The 16,638-nt window shown below is 40.8% G+C and overlaps 1 protein-coding gene across 5 annotated transcripts in view; it reads left to right on the top strand.

The window, feature by feature from the left end:
- Positions 1–16,319, top strand: part of UBE3D (ubiquitin protein ligase E3D) — a 175,852-nt gene extending 159,533 nt beyond the window's left edge. For 2 of the 5 annotated variants that reach the window (XM_061427299.1, XM_061427302.1), the window contains 2 exons: positions 3,650–3,713; positions 3,973–4,535. In XM_061427299.1, coding sequence (XP_061283283.1) covers positions 3,650–3,713; positions 3,973–4,172 — 264 coding nt within the window. In that variant the 3' untranslated portion in view covers positions 4,173–4,535. Of the gene's footprint in view, positions 1–3,649; positions 3,714–3,972; positions 4,536–13,548; positions 13,651–16,087 lie in introns of those variants that run through there. The other 3 variants (XR_009738402.1, XR_009738401.1, XM_061427301.1) reach the window with 3 other exon arrangements.
- The last annotated feature ends 319 nt before the right edge of the window (positions 16,320–16,638 follow it).

Raw genomic sequence — 16,638 nt, 5'->3', positions numbered from 1 at the left:
GGAGTCCACATGTCATCAACACAGGCCTGATTGATGCTAAATTAGCAAGTTAGGAAGCATTTTGTACCCTGTTGTCATTTAAGACTCAAAATAATGTGATTGAAAAAGTAATTTTCTTTCATTATTTTTATATTTACATTTACATTGTATATTTTATTTTGTAAATGAAGCTTGAGCCTAGAAACTGGATTTTATAATATTAATATAAAATTTGTTTCCATGTCATAACATTTATTTCAGAACATAACTTTGAACATGAACCATACCTAAACAAAAAATATATTTAAGGCATAGTTTTTTATATTTACTTATGAAGTCTACAGTACCCTTTAAAAAGAATGTTTGTGTGTGGCTGTGCTACTTATTCTGAAGAGTCTTTTCTAAAGCTCAATTTTACTATGAAACTCACATTTTTCAGTATTTTACAGTTTTATCTGTCTTGTATTGTGCACCTCAAAGCATTCATGTAGCATTTTTTAAAATGTTAATTTTATCTTGTGCAGGCTGCCTTGACAGCATGTCTTTCTATTGATTGAAATTCCAACTCTATGCTGAGGAATAGAATTCATAGTATAATTTTGTTAACTAAGACAAAAAGAGCATTCAAAAGTGTTTAGCATATTTACGCAATTGTACCAAAGCATTATAAACTGAACATTTGGTCAACTATTACTGCAGCCTGGCCCTGCTTATGGTGGCTTAAGATTGTTTTTAGATGGTGACTCAAAGCAGAGACAGTATTTTTAGACAGTTTCACTCTCCCTCCCCTTTTCCATTCCCAAGTGTCCACTTTCAGGAGGAGAGAACAAAGAGGGTGAAACCTTACAGCAAACTCCAAAGAGCCCTATCTCCCTTGTTTCTAATAATTATTTATACTTTTGTAACTAGATACTCCAGAAATGCAACAATGGAGCCTGAAGCTGTAGCTGTACTCATAGACTCTGCAAAGCTTTAAAACTTTTTACTTTGGGGAATAAAACTAAAAAGATGAAATACGGAGATTTTTCTCAGTGTAATGGAACAAAATAAAATTATCCTTTCTTAAAATAAATGGCAGGTAGGGAAAGCAATTTTTCCTGTCACGGATAAAAGCTAGGGAAAACAAAATCTGCATTTGAAATATGTTATCTCAAAATGTTTTAAATAAAAAGAAGCTAAACTACATTGTACAGTACCTGTTCCCAAGGATGATTGCAGTTTCTTGTTATTAAGTCCTGAGAAACACAGAGTGTCCTTGGCAGGCGGCACTATAAAAACAAGCAAGAAAAAAAAAGACGTAGGTCAAATTAAATTTTTTTTCTCTTTTGACTGAGGGGCTGCATTTTGCATTATTTGTTTTAATGAGCGCAGCCTCTTATGTAGTTTTCTCCATCTTGCACCCATGTTCCCAAGCATGCAAAAGAAAGTAACTCTTTGATATATGAGACAATATGAAGATTAAAAGTCCCCCAACCTGTGCAATTTTACCTTGATCATCTATCTGTAAACTTACAAGGGGGAAAGCATGGATTAGAAATAAAAATTTCTTCCTAAACCCATCACTGCTGCTGCTGCTGCTAAGTCACGTCAGTCATGTCCGACTGCGCGACCCCATAGGTCGCGACCCCACCAGGCTCCTGTCCCTGGGATTCTCCAGGCAACAATACTGGAGTGGGTTGCCATTTTCTTCTCCAATGCATGAAACTGAAAAGTGAAAGGGAAGTTGCCCAGTCGTGTCCGACTCTTAGCGACCCCATGGACTGTAGCCTACCAGGCTCCTCCATCCATGGGGTTTCCCAGGCAAGAGTACTGGAGTGGGTTGCCATTGTATCCTGAGCAAGTCACTTAGGTTTTCTGAGTTTCCGTTTCTTCACTTGTAAAAGTTTCAGATGCCTGCTTTACCTAAATCATAAGACTGCTGAGGATGAAAAGAATCAAAATAGGAAAGTGTTCTACAAGTTTCTGGTAGGTCCTGTTATAGAGTTTAATGAGCTTGTTGAAGGTCACAGAGACATCTAACTGAACTTCTTGTTGAAGGTCATGGAGAGATTTAAGTCTAAACTTCAGCATTTTTCAGCACTGGCACTGTTAATGCTTTCAGGCTGATTATTCTTTCTTATGGGGAGCTGTCCTGCACATTATCAGAATATCCCTCCCTCTCTACCCACTAGATGCCTTTAGCATCCCCCAAATTGTGCCAGCCAAAAATATCTCCAGGGACTTCCCTCGTGGTCCAGCAGCTGGGACTCCGTGTTTCCACTGCAAGGTGCACGGGTTCTGTCTCCGGTCCCAGAACTAAGATTCTGCATGCCATGACAAAAAAAAAGAAATCCTCAGACACTACCACATGTACCCTGGTGGGCAAAATTGTCCCAAGTAGAGGACCACTGATCTGTGTGGTTCTAGGGCAAAAGTTCTTAACCATTTTTATGACAACATTTGTCACCATCAGTTATTCTAAGTAGTTCTGGTTGGAATACTCCATGACATAGCAGCTTTCAGAATTCAAAAAGGGATAACTGGTTTTCATCTGTCATCTTTGTGTCTCTGAGTATCAGCAGTGGCATTGGTTTCTTGAGAAGGTCCCTGTGAATTGCTGTTGAAGAAGCAGTCTCCCAACAGAGATACTGACAACAGTGAGCCAGAAGTCAGACTCAGTAACCCCTGAAACCTCTTCCTGGGATTCTGTGATCATCCCCTAAGGGGCCCAGCTGGTCTCTCTTCAGCAGCCCCTTCTCATCTGAATATTCATGGGCTTCTAATATCTGTTACCAGCTGAGAGGCCAGGGAGAGAAACACAAGTGTTTTCATAACTATTATCACAGACTCTTGACTCTAAGCCCTTGAGGTTTGCACCAGTTGTCCAAGTTTATACGTTCCATAAGAAGAGGTGAGCTCATGTCCTTCTACTCTGCTATCTGTCTCCTCCCCCTCCATGTTTATATTTTGTTTAGGAATCTTAACCTCTCTTCTTTGCCTGCTCCTTCAACTTTGTTCTCACTGCAGAACTTGATAGAGAAACTCAGCTGGAAGTTGATACGGAAACGCAGCAGGGGCTTTTCTCACCAGCATCGTATGAAGAGTAACATCCTTCTGAATCACTTGACAAAAAGCAGATGCCTTCTGCCCTTGCACGACTCTTTCCTTTTCCTTTCCCCTTTACAGGGCTCATTAAATACACGCCTCCTTCAACTGCGTTTGGGGACTTAAGTACCAGCTGTCCAAGAGTGGAATATTTTCGCTTCTGTTGCTCACTCTTTCCCCCAAAAAATGGCCCAGGACAAACTTCCACATCTTTATCTCTGACTGCATGCTGCTCTCTTCCAGATGCTGGCACTCTCCGCAATTTATTATCACCCCTGAACTAGAACTTTCAGAGCATTTATGGTTGACTTTATTATGTTTGTTTCATAATTATCCAAAACTATTGAGAAATTTGATGCATTTGATCTGGGCCTTATTAAATAGTCTGAAATGATTTTGTATCTATATGAATTAAATTTTTTGAAACAACTAAATTTTAAGATAACTTGCGCTGACAAGCCCACGTATATAGTCAAGTGTGGTTAAAAGCATTGGCATAACCGGAAGAGATATTAGTGTAATTAACAATCATGACAAGAACCTGGAATTGCCCAGGAGTCTTCAGGATTTGGAACTCTGTTCACAGAACATCCAAAGCAGCTGTTTGAACCAATGGGAACGAGAACTGGATTACTTCATGGCAGTACAATGTTAGTGTCAATTTAAACTTAATTTTTTTTCCCTTTAAAGTGCATGTGAATTATTTTAATTACTGTATGGTTTATTTATGGAAGGACTAATTGGCTCCCTCTGTAAAATAGCAGCGTCTGGCCCAACCAGGAGTCATTTTCTTTGTAGACCAGTGAGCATCCTTACTGACCAGACTTACCTGATCCAGGTTTGATGTGTACTCAGCCATTTCATCACATTATATAAGGAAAGCACTGTGGGTTTTTCTTCCTTTTCCAGGTGGCCTTTTTGAAGATGTAGCCAAGGGAGTCGACACATTCCTCTCCTCAGCACGGGTGCACCGGCAGCCAGCAGTCAGCCCAGTGGGCAGCAGTTACAGAGACAAGAACTCGGCTACAGAAAGAGAACAGGGCATTGCAGTTCTGAGTTTACTTGCTCGCATCTGTTCTCTAAGAGAAGAGTTAACTTTAAATCTTTGAAACACCGAGGCTGTGAAGAAAGTCATAGTAGCAGGTTGAGAGATAAGTATAGAATTTTCATCTCTGTTTCCCGCCGAGAGGAACATTCAGATGTGTGCTGTGTCAGCACCACCTGGAGAGAGAGAGCTGGCGAAGACCCATCTGTCCTGTGTGGAGGCAGCGAGGGGCTTCACTGGTGGAATTGAATGTTAGGTGCTGTAAATCTTAGCACATAAACTTGCAGAGAACTTCTCAGATTTGTTTAAAAAAAATTGTTTAAGAAAATATGAAACTCTGTATACCTTATTCAGAGGGGATGCTCAGTAAATAAATGTCTGTTGAATGCCTGATTGTCAAATTAAAGGGTTTCCCATTTATGCAAAACTGCTTGTGTTCCTTTTCTTCTTTATTCCCTTTACCATTACCAAGTACGCTGCAGATCAAGAAATATACCTCACTGGCATCCTGTTACAGAGTTGTCTGAGTCCTTGTGTGCTGGAGCATGTGGTAAGGGAACCGCTGAGAATGACAGAGCTGGAGGGGGTCCTACAGGGCACAGGACCACCCCTCATCTTAGGGAGAAGGTTTGAGACTTGCCAGTCATCTCACAGAAGGAGCCACCTCAGGGCTGGAGGCAGGCAGATCCTTCCTGCTCACTCCTTATTCAGGAGGACAGTCTCTGGATCTGCAGCTGTACCGGCTTCTCACCAAGCCTGTTTGCTACCAAACTCACGTTAGGCTGCTCGCTGCTTGAAAGTCAACACTCCAGAGACAAGTGTTGATTGGAACAGAAAGCCTGCTTTATTCATGAGGTTGGCAGCCTGAGGAGGTGGCGGACTCATGTCCAAAAACCAACTCCAAAGATGCCACTCGACCATTGAAGTTTTTAAAAGAAGAATCATTTGGGGAGGAGATCAGAGTCTTTTTATCTTCCCGCACATGCAGACTTTCTTCTGACTGGCTGTTGGTGAGGTCACAAGTCTGTGCTCCAAGAATCCTGTGCTCTCCCTGGGGTTCCCATCCCCCACCAGGATGGGGCCTTTAGTTTCTGTGTGCATGCGTGCATGCTTAGTCACTCAATCATGTCCAACTCTGTGTGACCCTATGAACTGTAGCCTGCCAGGCTCCTCTGTCCTTGGGATTCTCTAGGCAAGAATACTGGTATGGGTTGGCAGTGCCCTTCTCCAGGAGATCTTCCAGACCCAGGCATCGAACCCACGTCTCTTATGTCTCCTGCATTGGCAGACGGGTTCTTCACCACTAATTCCACCTGGGAAGCCCTTTGTTCCTGCAGAAGAACTCAAGCATATTGTTATGTATGTCCCTTCAGAAGGAACTAGGATCCTGCCTTAATCACTGCACTGTATTTTTTTGATGGGTCCTCCTTAGTTTCTGCATTCCTTCCCTTCTCTGATGAGAAATTGAATCTGCCCTTTGGAGTTCAGGGAAGGTCAAGGAGGCTGAATGACGCCTATACCCTACGAACAAGAAACTGGAGACAAGGAAAGAAGTTGTATCCAGGAAGGCCCCACAGAGCCCTCCTCTGATTCATACTGGCACTAATTCTACCCTGTGGACTATCTAATACCTTTTTACTTAAACATTTTCCTGTCTCCTAATTTCCTAACACCCTTAACATAGGGGTCACTGGCACTGTAATTTAGTGAAACTTTCATAATTTCTTCTTCCTTGTAGTTTAACCAAAACAGGGGTCCTACTAGCAGAGCAGTGGTGTAGCACTCTTAATTCTGCAACTGGTGGACATAGGAATAAAAACCCTGGTTTTGATCCTGCAGAGTCATTTTATTAAGCACAGTTTGAAGCACTGTAGTTCTTAGTGTTTTTTCCAAGACTCACAGTCATAAAGGAAAATTCGTTTGACTTCACTTACACTACTAAGCTGCCACACACCTCAGTGACTTTTAATGCTTTAGATTTCTACCTGTCGATATAGAACAGCATTTCTCAACCTTAGTACTATTTACATTTGAAGCTGGTTAAGTTTTTGTTGTGGAAGACTGTCCTCTTCTGTAGGGAGGAGAAACTTTTTTTTCTATACACTTCTAAGTTCAGTGGTTGGGGCTTGCAAATCAAGCTGAGAAAAGACAGATTAATGATAAAAATAAACCAGTTTAATTATGTACATCTGAACAGAAGTTTCACAAAGAAATGAGACTTTAGGAAGTGACCAGATGATTGAGATTTATATACCATCTTAGACAAAGAGAAGGGAGTTTAAGGCTACTGGGCAGGGGGCATTAAGTTCTAGGAAGGTGAGGGGAGGAAATACATCAGAAACAAGGGTTGTCTTGTGCAGATAATGACAATAAGAGTTGTCTCCAGCTGTGGCTCTTTTCCTAGTTCAGAGACACCTTTACAAATGGAAATTTCCTTTTATGAATGTAAGTTTCCTTTACAAATGGGGAAATTTATATTTTTACTCAGTTAAGGATAGAATAAAAAGCTTTTCTTGCTTCTGCCGGTTCTCAGTTGTCTTTAACTCAAAATAATCCTTATGCCATAGTGGGATATTTGGGGTAACATATTCTGGTGCCCTTCAGTGGATTGGAGAATGTTTAGCAGCATTCTTGGCCTCCACATGTCAGTTGCCCCCTCCCCTAGCTGTGACAACAAAAAATGTCTGCAGACATTACCTTAGTGGCTGAAAAAAAAATGTGAAAGTGAAGTCGCTCAGTCATGTCTTGACTCTTTGCGACCCCATGGACTGTATACCAGGCTCCTCCGTCCATGGGATTCTCCAGGCAAAAATACTGGGTTGCCATTTCCTTCTCCAGGAGATATTCCCGACCCAGGGATTAAATTTAGTGGCTGAAGTTGACCTCAATTTAGAGCCACTGCTCTTAAGGCTGTGTCATGAGAATGAGATTTGGTGGTTGCCTATAGTGGTGCATCATCAGTGAAACAGTCATTACAAAACCTGAGTCTTTTTCTGGCACATGACTTGGTTTTAGTATACTTTGGTTTATGCAGATAAACGCTGCTGCTGAATACCTATGTGTGACTATTTCTTAAGAGTTCAGTTTATTTTTATCTAATTGTTGGAGATTGGAATAAATTTGATGAAGCAATGGAATAAATTAGATGTGCCTAAAGTAGAATTCCCTTGAGATAGTTTTTCTTCCTCTGGAAATGAAAGGAACTGTTCCCATACTGATACGTGTTTACAGTTTAGATGGTAAAGGTGATCATGATTTCAAAGATAACTTTGAGAAACATCCCCCATAGAGTGTAAGCCTTCTCTCAGAAGGCGAGAAAGAGAGCATTGAAATAAGGCATGGCTAGTTTCTATAGGCTGGATAATTTCATAGGCTAGTGAATGGGGAGATTTTTGCAATTATTTTGGGGAAGGGGCGGAGATTTCCGGAAATGGCAGAAATGGAGCCACCACCCATTGTGGGGCCTTGTACTGTCAGCCTCAAGCTTCCCTGGTGGCTGATCCTTTTCTTCAGTGGTAAAGAATTTGCCTGCAATGCAAGATATGTGGGTTTGATCCCTGTGTTGGGAAGTTCCCCTGGAGAGGAAAATGGCAACCCTCTCCAGTATTCTTGCCTGGGGAAATTCCATTGTCAGAGGAGCCTGGCGGGCTACAGTCCTTGAGCTCTCAAAAAGTTGGACACAATTAATGACTAAGCAATAACAATAACCATGGTCAGCCTCAAAACTGTCGTGGCACTGGTAAGTGTGTTGTTTAGCATATGCTAATATATTATAATGAGCATATTAATGAGGCTCTGGGTCTACTAGAAATCAAATCTGCCATCTTGGACCTAGTTGGTTCTAACCAGTTTTTGTCATGTTCTGTAGCCATGTCATTCGTCTAAAGGTTGTGACCTGCTCCCTTCCCTCCTGTTTTGGAGTGGCTTTGAAAGGCAGGAGCAAGATGAGGGGACACACACACACAGGGAAGATTTCTGTCCACACACTACACTTACACAGGTGAAGTTACATCTATCATGTCACCTGCAATCTTGAGATGGTGAAGTTCTCAACTGAAGCTCCGTCAGTCTCCATTGGTTCTCCCAACAGAGGGAAAGTTCAGCACAACTGTGCCAGTGTCCAGAGTGAGCTATTCTCGTCCAGTCACTGGGTAGGTCCAAGAATGACATGTCTAAACCTGGGAGAGTGTTTCGGGGGGCCACAGAGGGTGAGGAAAGAAGGGAAGTGGGACCTTTTCTGCCTTTCTTTTATACAGGGAAAATTGGATGTCGGTGTGTGAGAGAGAAAGAGAAATATCCAGCATTAGAGACCTGTGTTTAGTAAACCACATTAAGAAGACTAAGAGACTTGAAACACGCTGTACAGCTGTAATGTTTGCCCTTGCAATTCATTCCACATTAGCCTCCTCTGTCTTGTGAATACAACTCCAGACCTTATTCCATGGTATTCCTAGATAATGGTACAGAGAATTTTGAGACACTATTTAGAGGCTACCAAGGACCAGAAGCATAGTGAAATATCAATTCCCAGCCCATCTTTTATACCTCTAAAAACTTAAACCTAAGTTGTGAATGAAGATCAAAAAGCATTGCTCACCTACTAAGGTTAAGTGGTAACACACTGCACTCATACCCGGAGAGGAATTCAGGGTGAAAAACAAAATGAGGTACTCTGAGCTTTGGACGAGCAGACCCCTTAGAAACTTAGATGTATATCTCAGGAAGGAATTTTTTTCTTTTTTTTGGCTGTGCAACGTGTGGGATCTTAGTTCACCAACCAGGGGTCAAACCTGTGTCCCCTGCATTGGAAGCATGGAGTCTTAGCCACTGGGCCACTTGGGAAGTCCCAGGAAGAACTTTAACAAGTTCTTTCCATACAAGCTTTCATCTTTCCATACATAGGAAAGCACTAAATCATGAACTCAAGATACCTATTCTTTGCAATTAGCAGTAATCTTTTACTAAGATGTGTGCTTGACTACGTGTATTCCCTCACCAAAAGTCACATATAAACAGGACTCTCCCCTACCTCTCTGAAGCAGTTTCCTCAGAAGTAACTGGGTGGCTGTCCTCTGGATTATAGTCCTCAATAAGACCCTGAGTAAAACTTCAGCAAACAACCCTTATGTTGTGTGTTTTTCTTTAAGTCGACAAAGTAGTTATCTGTTAAATCACATATAACTTAAATAAGTGGCTTTGTGAACCTATTCTCACCTAGTGTAATTACAGTACATATACCCTGTTGAACATTTCTATTGGCCACCCATTTTGCAAACCAGTTTCTGAACTTTGTTCATTTAACGTGCATTTATCCAACGCCTTCTATTGATACATGCAGAGCACAGTTATGGATACAACAGAATCAATAAAACAAAGTCTCTGCTCTCATAGAGCTCTCATGGGGGAGCTGACCAAAAAAAGTACTGCTGCTGCTGAGTCTCTTCAGTCATGTCCAACTCTGTGCGACCCCATAGATGGCAGCCCACCAGGCTCCCCCATCCCTGGGATTCTCCAGGCAAGAATACTGGAGTGGGTTGTCATTTTCTTCTCCAATGCATGAAAGTGAAAAGTGAAAGTGAAGTCACTCACTTGTGTCTGACTCCCAGTGACCCCATGGACTGCAGCCTACCAGGCTTCTGTGTCCATGGAATTTTCCAGACAAGAGTACTGGAGTGGGTTCCCATTGCCTTCTCCGAAAAAAGTACTATATGTTACTATAAAATACTATGTTATGTTATGTTATGTTATGGCACTTCCCAGGTGGTGCTAGTGGTAAAGAACCCACCTGCCAATGCAGGAGATGTAAGAGACTCAGGTTTGATCCCTGGGTCAGGAAGATCCGCTGGAGAAGGAAATGGCAACCCATTCCAGTATTCTTGCCTGGGAAATCCCATGGATAGAGGAGCCTGGGGGGCCACAGTCCATAGGGTCACAGATGCAGACATGACTGAAGTGACTTAGCACGTATGCACGTTATATTCTACAGCAGTATAATTTTTAAAAATAAGTACAATGAGAAAAAACTGGATAAAGGGAGAGTGAAGGGAGGTGCAAGTTGAGCCTAAAATGTACAAAAGGTTTCCACTCTATTAGGACTGACTGTGGAGATACATTGTTAAATGCCAGCAGATGAAGTAGAAACCACAACCATATATCTGTTGCCAAAAGTGGCTTGGCTAAACAAGGATACACCTGGATATTAGTAGAGCTTGTTTGATTCCATTGATTATAGAAGAACTGACTAGAACCCAGATATAATTGGGTTTGTAGTAACCACTTTGGTAATTAAACCCATCAGTAAGCCCTTGTAGTAAAAAGTGCTGACAAGGTTAAATGGTTTTGCCTGATAGATAAAGCCAGGCTAATTGGTGACCCTGGAACATTTGTTTTTGTTCTTAGTGTATAACAAAGATTAATTGGGTTCATATTTTGTTGGAATTCAGGATGTGGGAATGAGTGGTACATCTTATTCTGCAGTTAGAAAAGTGTTAACATTTATCTTACAAATCAGAGGAAGGGTTACCACTAATTGCTTATCTAAACCATTATCAGTTCAGTTCAGTCGCTCAGTCATGTCCGACTCTTTGCGACCCCATCAATTGCAGCACGCCAGGCCTCCCTGTCCATTACCAACTCCCGGAGTTCACTCAAACTCATGTCCATCGAGTCAGTGATGCCATCCAGCCATCTCATCCTCTGTCGTCCCCTTCTCCTCCTGCCCCAGATCCCTCCCAGCATCAGAGTCTTTTCCAATGAGTCAATTCTTTGCATGAGGTGGCCAAAGTATTGGAGTTTCAGCTTCAGCATCAGTCCTTCCAATGAACACCCAGGACTGATTTCCTTTAGGACGGACTGGTTGGATCTCCTTGAAGTCTTCTCCAGCACCACAGTTCAAAAGCCAACTTTTTTTACTCTCCTCTTTCACCTTCATCAAGAGGCTTTTTAGTTCCTCTTCACTTTCTGCCATTAAGAGTGGTGTCATCTGCATATCTGAAGTTATTGATATTTCTCCCGGCAATCTTGATTCCAGCTTGTGCTTCATCCAGCCCAGCTTTTCTCATGATGTACTCTGCATAGAAGTTAAATAAGCAGGGTGACAATATACAGTCTTGACGTACTCCTTTTCCTATTTGGAACCAGTCTGTTGTTCCATATCCAGCATGGACATGGAACTGTCGCTTCCTGACCTGCATATAGGTTTCTCAAGAGGCAGGTTAGGTGATCTGGTATTCCCATCTCTTTCAGAATTTTCTACAGTTTATTGTGATCCACACAGTCAAAGGCTTTGGCATAGTCAATAAAGCAGAAATAGATGTTTTTCTGGAACTCTTTTGCTTTTTTCTAAACCATTATATGCATTCTTAAATATAATCTTAATACTCAACAACAGTCAGTGTGACTTTATATAAAAATTTCTCTTTGATTGCCTCTTGAGATACTTCAAGCTTTTATCTGTTGACTGGAGCTCACCATTCCTTAATCTGAGAGAAAAAGTTGTGGGGACTTAGATGGAAATAAGTTATTTTAAGAGATAATTTCTCTAGTTTTAAGAAGAATGACAAGAGAAACACTTGATCAATACATGTTTAAAAGCATCCAAACTATACTATTTTCTTTATTTAAAAAATGAGTCCATTTTTATTGGGAAATAGACAAAACGAATCTGTTCTCAATCCTGTTACAGATAAATTAAGAAACCCATTTTCAAGGCTTCACATTTATTCTAGGGTCCTTGGACTATAAGGTACAATTAGAGTGCAGGATTTGTGTCCCCTTTCTGCCTTGTGAGGTAATCTGTGACCTTCCACAGCCTTTCTTTAATATTTTTATTTGATCTCTTAACATTTCATAGATTAAAACTTTTTCCTGCTATTTTATTACTTGTTTTGGAGGCCAAAAAAAAAAAAAAAGATGAGAAGACTCTTTATGGCCAAAATTTGTTTATATACACTCTATCAGTATTTTGGATGCAGATTTCAATACATCTACTAAAAAGACCCAAATCGGGAATACCATAAATGAGTAACCTAATTGAAAACCATTGCAGGAGTCAACTACCTATTGCAGTTTCTGGCTGAACCTTTTCTAAAGGTTTTTCAAGAAAAGCATGACTTGTTACCCTTTGCCCAGAACCCTCCCAGGAGGGTTCAAGAGGCCATGTCAGGCTTTCTGTAGACTTAAGTGGGGAAAGGAATTATAGAAACAAAGCGTTCTGTAAGTGCTGATATAATAATGGAATCTCTATTTCTCCATTGAGTCTTAGGAAACCAGTGTTTGGAAACAGGACATAGATCTCTGACCTGTATTTCCCTTTACGCTTCCCACCACCACCACCCTCTCATTTCTCCCTAAGGAGTACCATTTCCAGGAAAATGAGCCAAAAGCACCTGCCTTGGTTACTCTTACGTATACTCCCTTCCAGAATCAAGACTTAGGGTTGGAAACTGGTGTGGCCTCTTCGCATGAAGCTTTCTCTTCATAGGATGGTGACAGTACAAAATCAGTCACCACTCGTTTTATGTTCCAAATAAAGCCCATATTGGGCTTCCCCAGTAGCTCAGAGGTAAAGATTTCCATAAAGCCCATTTGGGCTTCCCTGGTGGCTCAGCAGTAAAGAGTTACCTACAATACAGGAGACGCAGGGTCGATCCCTGGGTTGGGAAGATCCCCTGGAGGAGGGCATGGCAACCCACTCCAGTATTCTTGGCTAGAAAATCCCATAGACAAGAGGAGCTTGGTAGGCTACAGTCCATAGGGTAGCAAAGAGTCAGACATGACTGAAGCGACTTAGCAGGCACACATACACAGTAGTACAATATGTATGTATGTATGAGTACATATTGGGCTCAGAAGGTATACCATCCACTTCAGCTTTTGGAAAAAAGTTACTCATTTGCAGCTCCTCCCCGACCCCTACAAATATTCTGAATAATAAACTTGACAAAGGGCACTATAAATCCTCTCACTTGTTCATATGATTACAAAGTTTAGTGCAAATGTTAAGAGAGATTTCTTGAAATAATGTACCTAAAGTAACAAAGGGATTGAATTAAATTTCCACATTCTAATTCAATTAAATCTGAGAAGCAATGTCAAGATAAAAGAAAAACTGGCCAAGGTTCTTTCTCATCTAACATAGCAGGGTATGCTGTTTTATTTTAACAAAAATAAGTTGAAATATATTTCTAAATTTTTGTAAAGAAATCACAAGCAAATTGAAAATATATGTGTTAGAAATCACTAGAGGAAAAAAAGAGACTTGATCAATAAAACATTCCCTATGTATCTTTTCAACCCTGTGATAATTGTTCAAGGCAATTTTAGAAAACACTTGTATTTATGTGTTCTTTTGCTTTGTTCTGTCAAACCAAGGATTTCTTCTCCATAAGGTCTGCTGCCTGAGGCACATTTGATGATTATATTTCTTTCACAATCAACAGAGTCTCTTTGAGTGCATACTGTCCTGAGACCTTATTTTGAAAGGATTAACATTTAGAATGGGAGGAGAGAAAAAGCACCTGAGAAGAGAGCCTCACAAACCGGTAAGTGATGATACCGAATCTCTGGTATAGACCACAGTGGCTGTAGGAGTCCAGAGAGGCCCCTCCCAACGCACATGGCTAAAGGAGATGTGCTTGTTGGATGAGGCAGGCTTTGATGGGGGCGTAAGTGATCATTAACAGCTGTAATCACAGGAAGATGAAGACACTCAAGAAGAAGAGCATTTCAGGGTGGTAAGAATATTTGGCTAGATTGGAGGAGTTGAGATGGGGGAGTAAATGATAAGACAGAAAAAGAATTCTTGTTAGATTATATTAGTAGAAAGCACTGAATGCCATCAGGAAACCAGAGAATCTTCCCTCTGACTTTTCAGGACTGAGCACAGCATGATTAAGGCACACATTTTTCTTTTGTGCCTCTGAAGGCCTTTTGAGCCCTGGGGTTCAGCGGCAGTGTTTAATAGTGAAAGCGCACTAGAGTCTTGACTGCCTGGTTGAAATGTCCCCTGTGAAATCATGCTGCTGCTGCTGCTGCTGCTAAGTCGCTTCAGTCATGTCCGACTCTGTGCGACCCCATAGACAGCAGCCCACCAGGCTCCCCCGTCCCTGGGATTCTCCAGGCAAGAATTCTGGAGTGGATTGCCATTTCCTCCTCCAATGCATGAAAGTGAAAAATGAAAGTGAAGTCGCTCAGTCGTGTCCGACTCTTAGCGACCCCATGGACTGCAGCCCACCAGGCTCCTCCGTCCATGGGATTTTCCAGGCAAGAGTACTGGAGTGGGGTGCCATTGCCTTCTCCAGTGAAATCATGAGCAAATTACTAACTTCATCTTTAGTTTTTATTTGTTTTGTTTCGAATTTGGAGTATAGTTGATTTACAATGTTGTGTTAGTTTCAGGTGTACAAGAAAGTGAATCAGTTATACATATACATATATCCACTCTTTTTTAGGTTCTTTTCCCATATAAGCCATTATGGAGTATTGAGTAGAGTTACTTGTACTATACAGTAGGTCCTTGATTATCTATTTTATATATAGTAGTATGTATGTGTCAACCCCAATTCCAGTTTATCCTTCCCCTTGTTCCACTTGGTAACCATAAGTTTGTTTTCTTCATCTGTAACTCTATTTCTGTTTGGTAGGTTAAGTTCATTTGTAGCCTTTGAAGATTCAGCATATAACCAATATCATATGATATTTTTCTTTCTCTGTCTGACTTTCTTCACTTAGTATGACACTCTAGGTACATCCATGTTGCTGCAGATGACATTATTGTGTTCTTTTTATGGCTGAGTACTCTTCTGTTTTATATATATATGTATCACATCCTGTTTATCCATCCCCCTGTTGATGGACATTCAGATTGCTTCCTGGCTATTGTAAATAGCGCTGCAGTGAACATTGGTGTGTGTATTTCTTTTTAATTTTGGTTTTCTCCAAATATATGCCCAGGAATGGGATTTCTGGATCATTTAGTAGTTCTATTTTTAGTTTTTTAAGGAACCACCACAATGTTTTCTGTAGTGGCTTCACCAATTTACATTCCCACCAACAGTGTAGGAGGGTTCCCATTTCTCCACATCTTTTCCAGCATTATTGTTTGTAGACTTTTTGATGATGGCCATTCTGACTGGTATGACGTGATATTGTAGTTTTGATTTGCATTTCTCTAAAAAATTAGCTATGTTGAACATCTTTAAATGTGATTTTTTGACCATCTTTAGCCTCATGTTCTTTTTTTTTCCTGTGCCACATGGAAAATCTTAGATCCCCTGCGAGAGATGGCACCCTTGCCGCCTGCATTGGGAGCTTGGAGTCTTAACCACTGGACTGCCAGGGAAGTCCCTGTAATCTCATCTTTAAAATGAGGTACAAAAATTAGTATCTATGTCAGGAATTTTTGAGTATTACATGGGTTAACACATTCATAGTGTTTAGAATATTGCCTTGTGAACCATACATTTTAGCTATAATTATTATTCCATGAGTTAGCTATTCTTTGCCACTCCTCCTTCCCATTGCCTATGAAATTTATTTTCTGAAATTTTAAACAGGAGAATGATATGATGAAGGTGATACATTAGGAAAATTAATCTGGTAGCAAAGCACCCAGTAGATTGAGAAGAAAAGGATGATCTATTGTTACAAAACAAGAAGTGGCTTTCCAATTCCCAAAAAACTGTCAAAGGACATCTTCACCATAAAAATTTTGTCAGTGCTTTTTCCTTTTCTACTGTTAATTATTTTTGAAGGCCATTAAAAGTACAGTAGGATACATACTTTTCCATATGCAGTCAGCTCTGATCTACCACGGTGCAGGATAACCTATTCTCAGCACTTTCACATAGACCTTTTACAATGAGTTCTTTTTCAGTATTCTCTTGCGAGCAGAAAAACTTTTGCAATAATCTTTGAGAGGAAAGGAAGCCAACCCAGAAGTTTCTAACCAGTTCAATGTGCCTTTTATATAATTTCCAGAAGTACCAGGAGTTCTTTTTTGCTGCTCAGTGTCACTGGTTCTCAGGAGAACAAGGTGAAGTCTTCATGGTGAGCAAGCCATTCCGTTATATTCTTAATTCTCTTGGGTATTTTTCTCCCTCCCTTATGTTCAGCATCAAGCTATAGGGCTCCAGCAGTGTAAAATACTTAATCAGAAGTTAAGATGGGAAAGAAGTTGTTGAATATGTTACTAAATTTCAGATAAGTGAGCCCTTTTCTTCTTAGAAAATAATTCAACATACTCTTGAAATGAAGTAAGACCTAATATTTGAGTAATGTAACCCTGGTGGCTCAGATGATAAAGAATCTGCCTGCAATGCAGGAGACCTGGGTTTAGTTCCTGGGTCAGGAAGATCCTCTGGAGAAGGGAATGGCTATCCACTCCAGTTTTCTTACCTGGAGAGTTCTATGGATGGAGGAGCCTGGCAGGCTACAGTCCATGGGGTTGCAAAGAGTTGGATATGACTGAGTGATGAACCCACACACTTTCATATTTGTATAGTCTACTGTATCAACATCAGCATAGGGAA

The sequence above is a fragment of the Bos javanicus genome, chromosome 9, assembly GCF_032452875.1.
Source record: "Bos javanicus breed banteng chromosome 9, ARS-OSU_banteng_1.0, whole genome shotgun sequence".
Lineage (NCBI taxonomy): Eukaryota > Metazoa > Chordata > Mammalia > Artiodactyla > Bovidae > Bos > Bos javanicus.
This window is presented reverse-complemented; position numbering and strand designations above follow the sequence as displayed.